The following is a 13,847-nucleotide window of genomic DNA, read 5'->3' on the forward strand; positions in this document are numbered from 1 at the left end:
GTAGCGGAGGCGGTGGCGGCGGTGGCGGCGGGGGCGGTGGCGCCAACAACAGCACCGGCAGCAGCGTCACTTCGGCACTCGCCTCAACCTACAACATGATGATGAGCAACTACTCGTCCCTGCACCACCACCACCAGCCTCAGGCCCAGCCGCAGCAGCAGCAGCATCTGCAGCAGCCGCATCAGCCGCCACAGCACCATAATCAACCACAGCAACAACAGCAGCAGCAGCTACACCACCAGCAGCAGCTCAACTCCCATCAAGCAACCGCCACTAGCAGCGCCGCCGGCGGACCGCTCTTCAAGTAGGGAGGGGACAGGTGGCGCGGAAGGACGGGGAGCACTCGTTGAAGGTTTCGGGGGCCTCCCGGGGAAAGGGGTGTTGTCGTCTCACATGTTCCTTAGCTCCGCTGACCACCGCCCCAGGCACCGCCCGGGTCCGACGCAGATACGCAGAGGGGGTGCGACATCCGGTTCCTCGGCCCTCCGATTCCTTCTTGCTGTGAGCCTACCGTTCCCCCCTAGCACCGCCCTTACCAGTGTGGGACCTCATCGACGCCCGATGCGGTGTGTAAATAGTAACAATAATATAATCATTATAACGATAGGCTGGTTGCGGGGCGAAACAAAGGACTCAAACTCGGATGAAATTGGACTATATACGTGTGTGTGTGTGTGTGTGTGTGAGTGTGTTTGTGGAAGAGTTGTAAGCGGACCGAACACACCGAAGCGAATAAGCCGCAACCCGCAACCCGGCAACACTCAGTGCAAAATGTTAAACAATAAACCCCGGCGGTATGGGCAGTGGTGCGTCTGCCAGTCTGCGGACTTCCGGTTCCGACTACGCAGCGGGCACCGGAAGCGAAACAAAATGCGCGCCGTTAGTAATAAGACAATTCACTCACTCTATATATATATATATACATATACATGAATTTCTCTATATTCTACATATATAGATATATTTATGAAGTCTCCGCCAGTGTAAGATGCCCGACAAAAGCCGCCCGGTGTTTAGCGTGCACACCGTGTAGCAACAAAAACCCTACAAACGAACAGCGAACCCCGTTTACTGTTAGTTGTTTTAGTTTTAATAAAAAACCGAAAATCCCTACCGAAAGCAAACCCGTGTGTGTGTTCGTGTTGTTGTTTCGCTTCGCTATTGTGTTTATTGCCCACCGGCGATTGTGCATCCAACGTTGGGGGTCGCTCCCTCCATCGGTTTTTGAATGAGCAGGTTTTTTTCTCTGTTCCTTGCCGGTTACATGTGAGTACGAGGTGTGTTCGAAAAGTTCTGTTAATTTTGTATTCACCCGGGCTACGTATGTTCGATTTTCGATATTTTTGTGGCGTTAGGTTGCAACGCATCTCGGTGATTTATCGTGAAAAGTTCGGCCATTTTGAATAATCACTCAATTTTTTACAGCTGTTTTGCTTGCACAAAATATGGCTCATCGTCGATTTTTGTCTACTCCAAAAAATGGATGGCAAAGAATCCTTATCAAATTTTGTGTGACAAACGAAATTAAGAGCACGGACTCATTCGAAATCTTGTGACTGTGGCTTATGGTGAAGCTTTTAAGACCAAGAGCAGCGCTTTGCGGTGGTTCAAAATGTTCCCAGAGGTCCGAGAAGATGTGAACGTCGAAGGGCAAAGTTTGTCGAATGTGAACAGTTTTGCTTACAGTTTTCTTCGATGGCAGGGTCGTGGTGTATCATGAGTTGTTGCCAAAGGATAGAATAGTCAAGAACGAATATTTCCTACAAGCAAGATGCGCGATTTACCCGAAGTAATCCGTCACAAACACCCGGATTTGTGGGAAACCCAAAATGGGGTGTCGCGCTCCTGCTAACACATCGTGGTTTCTGCGCGAATTTTTGGCTCACAAAAGATGCCTTCTTCTTCTTCTTCTTCTTCTTCGGGAACAACCGCTGTGTGGTCTTATCCTGCACCAGAGACAATGTTAATTTCTGATGCTCTCTGTAACAGTTGGGTTTTACGGGCGGGGTTGTTAGTCCCGCAGCAACGCGTCAAGTCCTGTCACGGCGGTACGGGAATCGAAACCATGGCCGGCAGCGTGACAGCGACGAGCGTTACCGACTGCTCTATCTGCGAACAAAAGATGCCTACCGATACCGTATTCCCCAGATCTGGCACCCTGTGACTTTTTCCTGGTTTCAAAACCTAAATTACCTCTTCGTGGCCAATTACTTTTGGAGTACCCAAAAATCGACGATTCGCCAAAACTTGTTCAAGCAAAACCGCTGTCAAAAATGAACTGATTACTCAAACTGGCCGAACTTGTCACCCAAAGGGAGTGACATATGTAGCAACCTAACGAAAAAAATCGAAAATCGAACATACGTAGCCCGCGTAAATACAAAATTATCAGCACTTTAAGGGGACACGGGTTGAAGGCGTGGAAGGGATGGGTTCATGCTGCGCCTGGGACACTTAGTTAGTTGGCCCATCCTGTCGATCGAGATCCTTCATGACCAACCAGCAAAGGTTACGAGAGGGCTACTGCGAAGTCGGCACGGTTGTTCGAAGTTGGCGATGGTGCCAAATGGCGAAGATGTGCCGATGCTCAGACCACGGCACGTTCCTCCTGCGCGGGCTCAGGGCTCAGGGACTCCTTCTGGACCGGCCACCTGGAGGACCGTGGAGTGATGCTCCTGGAGGGGACTGCCTTCGGGCTGCTCCTTCGGGCTGTAGTCCGTCCGAGAGTCACTGTCTCTGAGGTTACGAAAAGTGTTTTATGTGCTTTATGTGCTCACTGACCGGAAGGATGCCCATGGCTCCTGCTTATCGGACGCGTTTTCTCTTGTAGGTACGATGATCGTCGAGGGACACGGGACGAAGACATCCTGGACGAAGACATCCGGCGCAATCGAACGATTTCCGCCACCTCACGGCGGCGTAAGGAGCACAGCCCGGTTGTCGAACAGTGTGTGATGAACCACTTTCGCGCCACAGTGGGGTGTGCGATGGGAGTTAACGCGATCGAGTCGCGAACCCCGCAAAACGGACCAGCCAACGATGAGCTGCCGTTGGGCTCCTGTCCATTAACACCGCCATCCTTCCCCGTTCATCCAGCCCCAACCCCCTCCCTTCCTTCATCCTATCCCCCCCCCCCCTCCGGGCCCACGGTGTTGTGTTGTTTCATTTTATGTGGCTGTGAAAAATAACAATCATCATCATCTCTCTCCGGCCCGCCACTGATATCACTATCATCGGCGCCATCATCACCATGATCATCTTCATCATAATCAAGTGCAGGATTTTGCGAGCGAACGCGCGCGCGCCCTCTCCCCGCTCCCCGCTTATTACCTCGCGGAACTCCGTTGCTTGAACGAGAGGTGACGAAAGCAAGGTGATGGATGAAAACTAAACGGTTCCCGAGCGGATTGCAAATAAAAATTGAAGTGAAGTGAAGGGTGAAGGGTGAAGGGGTAGGGGGTGGGGTCGGGGAAAACGACGAGAGGGGACGGGACATGTGCAGGGACGCGAAATAAATTGGCAGTATATTTGTACAAGTCGTTCGCGCGCCCCCCCGTCCCCAATCCACCCGAAGAAGGGGACCGCGCGAGGACCCCTACATTGTAGGAAGCACGGTGGAGGTGCGAGACGGGAGTAGGGCAGAGGGACACTCGGGTGCTGCCTGCTGCAGCCAGTTTGCGACTGACACGTTGATCGACCATCTCGACCAATCTCTCATCGTCGCCGTCGCCGTCATCATCCCGTCCGTGCGCCAGCCACTTACCGGGCCGGAATCGGGTCGGGTGATCGGGTCCAGTGGGCTCTAGGATATTAGCCCCCCCCCCCCCCCCAGGTGACAGTTCTGGGGCCAGAATTCCCCCCGCCGCGAAAGTAGCAAACACTCCGCGGGACTCCTGTACCCTGGAGCGGTTGTGAGGATTACGACGCACAGGTGACCTGAACCCGGGAACCCGGGCTCGGGAACTGCAGCGACGCAGCGGTGCAGTTCGGCCCAACGGCTGCTTCGGCTTCGGGCGTAGGTCGGCCACCGAAAACGGCCCGACCCGGGAGGTGGACGGGAGGCCGAACTGCCGAAAAGTGCCGACTCATCCGAGTTCAGCTAGGCGGCCGGAATGGTCGGAAACGGAACGCCGAAAGAGCAGAGAAAGCATCCCGCCGACCCGACCGGGATCTGGCCGGCGCCCCCCGAAACCCGGAGCCCCGAATCGCCGCTCTCTAGGCCTAGCAAATTGATGTATAATTACAGGGCCACCACATCTCCGGGGCCGACAGGACCGGGGCCGTTGCTGGATCCTTCGGTTCGATGCCCTTTTTCGCTAACCTGTCAAGTAAGTGCACGGTATCGGTGGCCAAGGCCAAGGCGCACTCGCCGGGGCCGGCGGCGTCGCTCGGCTTTCGGGGCCTCGTTATAGGGCTGTGAGAGAGAGGGGGCGAGAGACGAGCGGTGCGGGTCAATCGGGCGATCGCTTAATGAGCTGCGATGATGGGACGTTGGGACGGTTGAGAACCGAGCTGACCTGCGAGGGTTCCTGCGAGGAGCCACGCAGCGGCAGCGAGTTTTGCTGATTCACGCGCGCTAGTTGTCCTGGTTTGCGATATGTTCCTGGCTCCCGGTCGCTGCGCTGCGGTGACGTACTTTATGACGGTCCAAACCGACGCTATCTGCTCCTGGACGGCACCGACAGCCGGCGCAGGACCGATCTACTACGTGGGACGATCGGAGACCCGGCCTTTCAGAGAGGACTCTCGAGACCGGCGAGGCGAGGCGGCGTGGAAACGGGGCGGAATAGGTGGTCGCCGCATGTTGATTAATGGGCGTCGTCCACCGGCCGTCCGTCCGTCCGTCCGACCGTCGGCCGCAGTGAAGTGGAGCGCCGTGGAGCGCACAGGACGCGAACCGATCGTCACCAGTCAAACTCACCCGGCCCGTCCCGTCCGAGAGAAACAGAGAACGGGAGAGAGAGAGCGTGTGCGTGCGGGATGGGTGATCTGGTTTTTTTTTCTTTCTTTCGCTTTCGCCTTCTCGTCCCGGACCGTCCAGCAGATCCTCGCGCCGGAGCCGGAGCCAAGACGGGGATGGATGGATAAGGGGTAGGGAAAGGGCAGGGCCGTTCTGGGCAGTGTGTTCGGCGGCCTGGGTGTGTGTGCGGTACTCAGAAACACAGACAGCAACATTTATTAAAGCAGATTGATGATGAGATTTGTTTTAATGTCTTGTGAACGATCTAATTTACTTCTGTCTGCCTTTGCGACGGCGGTGGTGGCGGCAGTCCTCAGCGCTGATGGTTTCGGGGTTCTCTTGGGCCCACACAGTTCCGAGTCACTGCAGCCGCCGCCCGGAGTCTGGCCGCCCGGGCTGCCGGAGGCACTCAAAATGAGTTTTTGATTTATTTCGGGCTCTGAGCGCTCGCATCCTTTTGATGTGCGGTACGTTTGTTTTTCGCTTAGGCCGCCCGCCTCCGGCCATGAGGACTCGCCTCTCTCTCTCTCTCTCTGTCTCTCTGGGTCGGGCTTTGCCGTTTTCGGTGTCCCGCCGCCCCCGGCTGGCCTCGTTCCGGACCCTGCGGGTCTTGCTCATGGGCCTAACGTACTCCAGGGAAGAAACCAGGCGTTGAATCGGAACTAATTGGAGTGTCTTTTAGAAAAAAGAGAGAGAGAGAGAAAGCGCAAGCTTTAGCTTTCAATCTAGAACCGGGAGCGAGGACACTCGGAGGGGTGTGAGAAGGGGGAAGAGGGATCGGGATCCCGCAACTGCGCCTATTACATGGGCAGTGATCGGGGCGATAAATCAACATTAGGTACGTTAACGGAGTTAAGTGTGTGGCCCACACCACGAGGGAGGCACACAGCAAAAATCACGATCCTCGCGCTCGAAGGACATCCAGCCTTTGCCTCCGTGTGACTCCGTTAAATTACGCGTTTGCACACGTTTCATCGTCGCGTGGTTCTCGGTGGCGTAATTGAATCGGGGCTCATTTTGCGCTAATGAATTTGATTACGGTGCCGGGTGCCTGGCCCCGGGAGGCCGGGAGCGGTCTCTCGCGAAAGCGGACCAAAAGGATACGCAGGATATGCGGCGCGGGCACGTCGCGCCACGCGGACGCTTCGAATGAGCGCTTGATCTCATTAACCGTCCGGAGCGCGGAGCGGACGGACCACGCACCCGGACACCCCCCACCCACTCCCCTCCCCGCCACCGACCGTCCGTCTGTCGCCCTTTTTCCGAGCAAATGGGCCGAGTTTTCCCGAACTCGGAAAACCCGTAAATTTAAATCCACCCGATCCGTCTTCGGACCTCAAGTGCACCTCAGGCGCACACTCAGCGCCACCCCACCCCCGCAGTGCGCCGTTTGTGTTTAATGTGTTTCCCCTTGCCTCACCCGGCCGCCTCCACCACCACAGGACGCCGGACGTAACGCGCGCTCTGCGAAAGAGGGGGACGTTGCCGCAAATATAGAAGTGCTCACCCTCTTGGCCCGGTTTCCGGAGGCCCACCGTCACGACCCAGCCACCGAACCTCTCAGCTCACCAGCGCAGGTAGGTTTCAGGGCAAGCGGCGCCCCCCCCCTCCCGCCGCCACCGCCACCACTCGTGGGCCGTTTATTTATTTTGATGTAACAAATGAAAAGCAATAAATAAATCCGCCAACAAGCGGGAGGCGGTCTGTTTAGATCTATCGGTGGCCCACCCTTCCCGCATCGGCCCACCCTTACCCCCCGGGCCCCGCCGCTACTGGGTGCTGGGTAATGCGAGCGAGCGAGCGACCGAGCGACTGGCGATGGAACGGGAACCGCCGGCACTGCGTTACTGCGGCCTGGATTGGCACGTGGTTCGGCGTTCGGTCCACCCGTGGGGCTTCTCCGTGCTCCGTGGGGCGAAGGACCACTTTTCCGGCATTGCACACAACGCAACGCATCATCTGGCAACTCCCGTCTGGCAACTCCCATCTGGCCGCCTCGCAACGCGCTGGTTACGCCCTCAGGAAAATCGCTTCCGGCCACCGCTGGAAAATCCCACCGCGCCATAAGCTGCGTGACCACCCGCGGCCCCCGCCCACCACTCTATGTGTATGATTTTGTTTAAATCTTACAGTCCCACTTCTCTCGTCTCACTTCTCACTTGCTGGCCATCAAATAGCTCATCAAACGGCGGGTGTTCTCGGTGACGACTGCCGATCACTCGTTTGCCGCTTGCCTGTCGCGTGTCAGCCAGTGACGGGAACGGGGCAAAGGAAGGGCCATCGACCAAAAAACCCATCGATCCATTCTGACATGGATGCTGCGCTTATCACACTTTGTGTCCCAACCGGGTGCGCTTCAAATGTAACCCATCCGATGACGGTGGCGACCAGCAAATTTATAGAACAACGTTCCCATTGGCCTGCTTTCTTCATCAATTAGGCCTTTCGAACGGAACATTGCGCGACGGGACAGCGGGGCAAGAAAAAAAAAATAAACGCTGACAGAGCAACTAACACTAATGGGCACTAACTAATGGAAAGTAGTAGCGCGACGTAACCGCAACGAGCCGAAGAATCGCGTCGAGGACCAGCCGAACACGGTACCGGGGTCCGTGCTGGGGCGGAGCTCCGGGCGGGCAGGAAACACAAGCAGAGGGTGGCATACGCTTCCGTCAGTAGGGGGAAATCCGGTCACAAGGAGCCGGCGCGTGTGATAGTCGCTGGACCGATACTAACCGAACCGAAAGGAGCGTGATGTTCTGGCAAAGAGCGACTGCAAAGTATCGAAGCGGGGAGAAAAAAAAAACAACCATCGGACAGATCAAACAAAGAATAGGGAAGTGAAAAGAGCCCCGAGCGCAAGGAGTAAAAAAAACGAAACAACAGACAAACAATTCAATATCCTTCGGGGCCGGGGCGACGAATAAAAACCGAAGCCCGTGACCACCTCTCGTGGCCGCTCAATGTGAGGGAAAGCAATGAAAATAAAGTACCCCGACCCACCGCGCGCGGTAGGTGGGGGGGGGGGGGGGGGGAAAAGATGCAGAAAATACATTCGCCAACTCCGAATGGGACTCCATACACCGAGGGGCTTCGCACGCGCCCGCTGGCTTGCGTAACGTTTCTTTCTTTTCTTTTCTCTTCCTGTTGTTGTTTTTTATTACCGTGATTCGGAACTAGGACGACATCCGGTATCACCGGCCTGCGTCCTGTGTCGCGCGCTTTTTTAGCGCTTCACCGTGGGGATGGCGTGGCGATTCTTGCGCTGCGTGCGAGGATCGCGCGCGCGATGGGAAAGAGATTTATGTGATTCCCTTCCGCCTTGTGCAGCCCCCACCACCCCCTCCCACGTGTCCCTCCGTACCAAATGTGTGTGTGTGTGTGTGTGTGTCGGGCGCGGTGCGGTGAAATGTTATGTTCCGCTTCTACTCGTTTACGCTTCCGGAACGGGCCCGTGTGGGGGACGGGGGGGGACGGGGGGGTGGGACTCCGGTGACACATCACCCGGTACACGGTACGGGGTACGCAGTTTTTGATTCGTTTACTTACCCTGCCTTTGCCCTGGCACAACTTGCCGCCCCGTCTTTCTCGTTATCTCCAGCTCCACGATTCATTTTTGCGTCCGACATTTATCCGACCGGCCAGGCTTTTCCGCCGTGACCAGGCACGCACGCACGCAGCAACCGAGAGAATGTGGCGCTTTCCCGAGGGGTCCATTTCCTCGTCCTCCCTAGTTCGCCCATCGTCTCGCCGCCGAATGGAGTTATTTATGCATCGGAAAATGCGCTCGAGCATCGCACGGCGCCGTTTTTTGTTTGTTGCCCGGGAGTAAGGACGAGGGGTGGTCGTGGGCGTGATATCGGAAATCCGAAACACTTCCGAGCCCGGCGGCCCGGCGGTTTGGGGTGAAGTGGCCTGGACATCCTGGAGCTTATGTCCAGCATTTTCCGTCCAACGCTTCCGAGGCAAACACGGTGTTGTCAATGTGACAGGCTCATCGACAGGACTACACGCTCCCGTTGGTGTTCACGCGTTGAGGCGCTGTCCTTGGCCGATTGGCCCTCCCCGTAACTCCCCGGGCCAGTCGTAACAGCCGCTCGACCTTCAAGCCACCGTTCATCCCTGTCGGAGCCCGGGGCCTCTTGGTTCTCGCGGGTTCCTTCGATCCTTCGCGATCTTTAACTGCGGCGATCGGCGTTAGATCAGAAGCCGGCGGGCGGTTTAAAGCTGCGCCCGCCCGACAATTCGAGAACCGCGGGGCCCCAGGGATCCGGGGCAGCGGTGTAGGGCCCTGGATGGAGAAACCACTTTGCCCCCACCCCGGGGACCCGGGCGGTGGAGGAGACAGGGAAAAAGAAAGAAATCCAAAAGCAACCCAACCCGCCCCCCCCGAGTAAAAGCGTGAAAATGTGCTCGGTCATGCCGCGCACGTTTCATTGTCTTCGGGGGCGCGCGCGATCCACCCCATCCACGGTTCGTTAGGAACGGTTCGTTGGTGCGGCGTCCGACGACGACGGGGTGCGGGGCGGGGGAAGGGGAGGGAGATGGTATAGACGCGAGGATTACGGGGTCAGGATCCCGTAGCTATTAAATCTAATTAATTTGCGGCAATTTTGTGGCCATTGTTAATGCGTTGCGGCTCTCGAAAGCGCACACGCGGCTTTTAGCGGCGCCCAGTCCAGTCGTCATGCTTTTCCTGTGTGTTTTAGGGAGCTTTTTTGGACCGTAGTCCCGTTTCGGGTCTCGCCCGATCGGCTCATCGGCTGTCCCTCTCACGCCGAGAAGCCACTCGGCCGCTTTATCGCCCGCGAATCTTCGAAACGCGCTTTCCATGTGTTTGTATGCTTTTCCCCCCGTTTTTTTTTGTTGTATTATCTTAAATCATTTTAATGATTCCATCTACCGTATGACCACACCACTTCCACATTCCCCCCCCACCCCCCGCCCCTCAACGGGGTGAAAGAAAAGAAAATGAAGAATTGGAGCTCCATTTGAATGTTGCCGGACGGACGGTTAGCCAATGGATCGATCCTTGCATCGCTCGGATCTTCCTGTGACGACGACGCTTGTTTTGTCGTACGAACTGGCGCAATGTTTTTTTTTAGTTGCGCTTCACAAACCCCCACCAGTCACAACCATTTTGAAAATTTACATCATTTTATCGGCAAAAAAAAACACCCTTGTTTTCCCACTTTCGTTACGCTTCGCCAGGATCGATGATGGGTATTAATGGCGCGATCGAGGCACTCGATGGCTATATTTACTTATTCTCGACCCCCCCCCCCAACTTTCTCTACGCTTCGCCGTGTCTCTATCGCACTATTCTCGTGCCTTCTCCTCCGGCCTCCGGCGGTGGGGTGCAGCGGGTGTTTGTATTTTTAAAGGCTTCGCCTTCGCCACATTTGCTTTGGCAGTTTTATGCCTTACCCTTAGAGGTCGCCCGGACCTGCCGCGGAGTGCACAAAGCACTTTAGGGCAATCGCTTATCGATCACGTTCGATCGCGACCCCCGAGGGGTATCCGCATCGCACCAATTACAACCCGTAGCAGGATTTAAGGGGAACAGAGCTACACGCGCTGGTGTTTGTGGTGGATTTGGCCAGTCGGTTCGGATTAGAGCTCGACCCATTCCGTCGTTCCGGCTCCATTGCCGACGTTTGCCGACGGTTCCGCCGATGGCTGAGAAATTAATTGGCGCCGGTCGGAACGGCAACGGCATCTCGCCGGACCGCTATCGCCTCAATCAGTAACCAAAAAACCTCTCGAAGTCTTCTCAAAATTGCTCTAATGTGGATTTTAATTGGCACTCGTATAACGTCAGTGCAACGCGGCCCACAACACATATCCTTCGTTCCGCCACGTTGACCGTGGCACCTTTTGACCGGCCAGCCAGAACCGAATGAAGGTGTGGAGAGGTAGAGATAGAGAGACAGAGAGACAGAGTGTCTCCCGGATCTCGTCCACTCCTTTTCCCTTTGCCCCCTTTGCCACAGGGTAAGCGATAAGCTTTATCGGGCCACTAAGTGCCACTAAGAAGCTCGTCAGGCACGCTTGCTTTGGTGCGGTCGGTCTCAAGTCTATGTTTTCCATCCCGTAGTCCCTTTTGAAGTCTGATGCTGACTGTACTTCTCCGCGCTCGATTCAAAACTATTTTGATGACAACCTTCTCTACCGATTTGGCGGCGGTCTATGAATGGTTCTATGAAAACTGGCTGAGTCAATCTTTAGAAGCTTTGGTTACGTCGTTCTGTTATTCTTGTTTTATAATTCTTGTTATTCTTGTGTTTATGCTGACAAGCCTGCAACTTTGGAGCATTGGAACAGTAACATTCGCCAAGTCATGGCATAGGTAACACCTGAAATGTGCAAAAAACAGACGTAGAACTGATATGGAGATCAGAAATGCTCCACGAATTACTGTTGCGGGACACAATGATCCTGTATTGTCTATGTGTCGTACGTATAATCTCTGTTCGTCCATTATGGATTATAACATGTCTATTCGTCAGTGTCGTAGTGTCCTTGACCTCGCGTCCTTTAAATCTCTGGTTACCACTTTTTTGTCTTCGTCTTCGCCAGTCGCAGTGTTAGGCTAGCTAGGGCTTTGTTTAGGTTAGCTAATTTTTTTTTTGTCAACTAGGCTCATTTGCCCATTGTCAAATTTATGCTAATAAATAAATAATAAATAATAAATAATAATAAAAAAATCAATGAAAATTATCTCATCAAAACGGACTGTTGCCAAAAAAAAAAAAAAAAAAAACGACGATCACGAGTCGGTCATTTGATCGATATTGTGTTTCACGCATAATGGAAAACTACAAACTTTATGTAAAAAGGGAGGTTTCATTAATAACTAAATGGTTTTGTGTATTTTTCAAAGATTGTTTTTCAAACTACGAAATGTGTACAAACCCTGACTTGCGGAAGGTGGTTTTCTCTTTCGTTCAAACCGGAAGGCAAATTCCTGAGCGTAAGTTTTGTTGTGCACGCGATTATCAAATGCCGACTGCGGCCAACCATGAATGTATCAGTTGGTTAAAAACAGTTTACGGAATGGTGATTAGTAGGCGAAGCGGTAGTGAGGGATCGTGATGGTAAGACCGTAGAACCGTGACAGGACCGTAACCTACCTACCATTAGCGCCCCGTGTAACCTACAAGGTTAACCTGTAACCGTACAACGTGTAACCGTACCTACATTACGTCCGATCTTTGTAACGGCTGTTGCGGTGGTGAGGGGGGGGGGGGGGCCCATTACAAGGCCACCCGCCTACGCCGAATCGATTGATCGGAAACACTGACAGTGCATCGATTTGAATGCGAAAGCTTCCGTTGGCTCAGACCGACCGTAGCGTAATCGGAACAAGTGAAACAAGATCTGAGCCCTTGACGCCTTTGGCTTGGGGGGCGATACAGTAGTAGTAGTCCCTGAAGCGCCGTTGATTCCGGTAAAGAAGCGATCCACGATCCGCCGCCGGTCGGTAGGATTTCGGCATCCTTTCTTTGTGCACAAACCCTTTCTAAACCTTTCGCTGCCATGCCAGGCGGCCTGGACTTCGTCGGGGGTGGAGGGGCGGCAGGGCAGGCCGCCCAATCGGCCAAAGACACGGTAGCCACGAGCTCGAGCGAACGGGCGTAATACGGCGCTCTAGATAGCTCTCCGCTCCGCAGTAGTAATTACCCAGCGTCAAGCTACTGCGCGTCGAGTCCTGCGCCGTTTTCGCCGCGCGAGTATCGCGCTTAATCCCTGGCTCACCCAGGCTCGCCCCGCAGCACAATTAATTCAATCTGCAGCAGCGGCACTAGCGGCACAGCCCCGGCAATTGATTGCCGGGGCAAGCCGAGTAATAGTCTGTAATCAGCGCTCCTCTCGGGAAGATAATTTGCCCCTCGTTTGCTGCTCACGCGAGCGCGCTCGAGATCGACTTGAACGAACTGAACTCGTTTACAAGGGCCGGCAGGGAAGCAGGGAAGCAGGGAAGCGGGGTCGGGCAGCAGCATATGCACGAAGGGGTGCAACGATTGGCGGCTGCGAGGTGATGCGCAAGATTGCTACCGATTGACGTCAGCGACAGTCGCTTCGGATCCACCGCATATTTCGGATCGCTTTCGGTGGCGCGCGGGTGGCGGTGTGGTGTGGCGTAAAGTTTGAGTAAATAGCAGCAGTCCATCCACCTCACCCGTTACGACCGTTACGGGGATCGGCAGACTCGGAGCTCGGAGCGAGACCGATCAGGTGGTTTGGGTGGGCGTCTTCGATGGCATGCGTTGGGTCAGATATTGCACCCACGTACCGGAGGGAAGGCCGGGGATGAATCACAAGGAGGAGCGCCGTTTGCGCGCATCCTTGAGGCTTCACTGGATTTTGCTCGCGTGCCCAGGCACCTACAGTCTAACACTTTGACCGTAGCCCGTCGTAGTAGAAGGCCCTCAGGAGCAGGAGTCTCTGCCCCACGCGGAGTGTGGGTTCCGGAAGCCGAGACGAGAGCCAACACGTCCGTATTGACGTACAAATGACTATTATCACCGGTCGGTCGATAAAGTGCACCTAGATCGTGCTAGGTTTTTGCACAAGCTACGGAGCGTATTATCGAATCTGCGTCCGGCGGATCAGCGGATCAGTCGGCTCGCCGGCTTCGCTGACTTCGAACCGAAGGCGAGGGCGCACCGCAATCGCCGACGACGCCAACGACGAAACGATGGACTTGCCGACTCGGCGTAACCGATCCCGGGGGAACGGCACAGGTCAGTTTGTCATCGTAATGTGCAACACATCCTGCAGACCTTCCGGCGGTGCGAAGGTCATGGCTTTATATCCAGGGTCCAGCTAGTATTTGAGGATTCCGAAATCCCCGTCCACGTGGCGGGGACTCCTTCTGGGGATG

At 55.1% G+C, this 13,847-nt stretch overlaps 1 protein-coding gene across 1 annotated transcript in view; it reads left to right on the top strand.

The window, feature by feature from the left end:
* LOC128272086 (transcription factor btd) overlaps nucleotides 1-12,601 on the top strand; it is a 15,316-nt gene extending 2,715 nt beyond the window's left edge. The window contains exons 6-8 of the mRNA XM_053009857.1: nucleotides 53-136; nucleotides 2,831-2,919; nucleotides 12,507-12,601. Of these exons, the coding sequence (XP_052865817.1) occupies nucleotides 53-136; nucleotides 2,831-2,919; nucleotides 12,507-12,601 (268 nt within the window). The remainder of the gene's footprint in view (nucleotides 1-52; nucleotides 137-2,830; nucleotides 2,920-12,506) is intronic.
* The last annotated feature ends 1,246 nt before the right edge of the window (nucleotides 12,602-13,847 follow it).

The sequence above is a fragment of the Anopheles cruzii genome, chromosome X (assembly GCF_943734635.1).
Source record: "Anopheles cruzii chromosome X, idAnoCruzAS_RS32_06, whole genome shotgun sequence".
In the NCBI taxonomy this organism is placed as follows: Eukaryota; Metazoa; Arthropoda; class Insecta; order Diptera; family Culicidae; genus Anopheles; species Anopheles cruzii.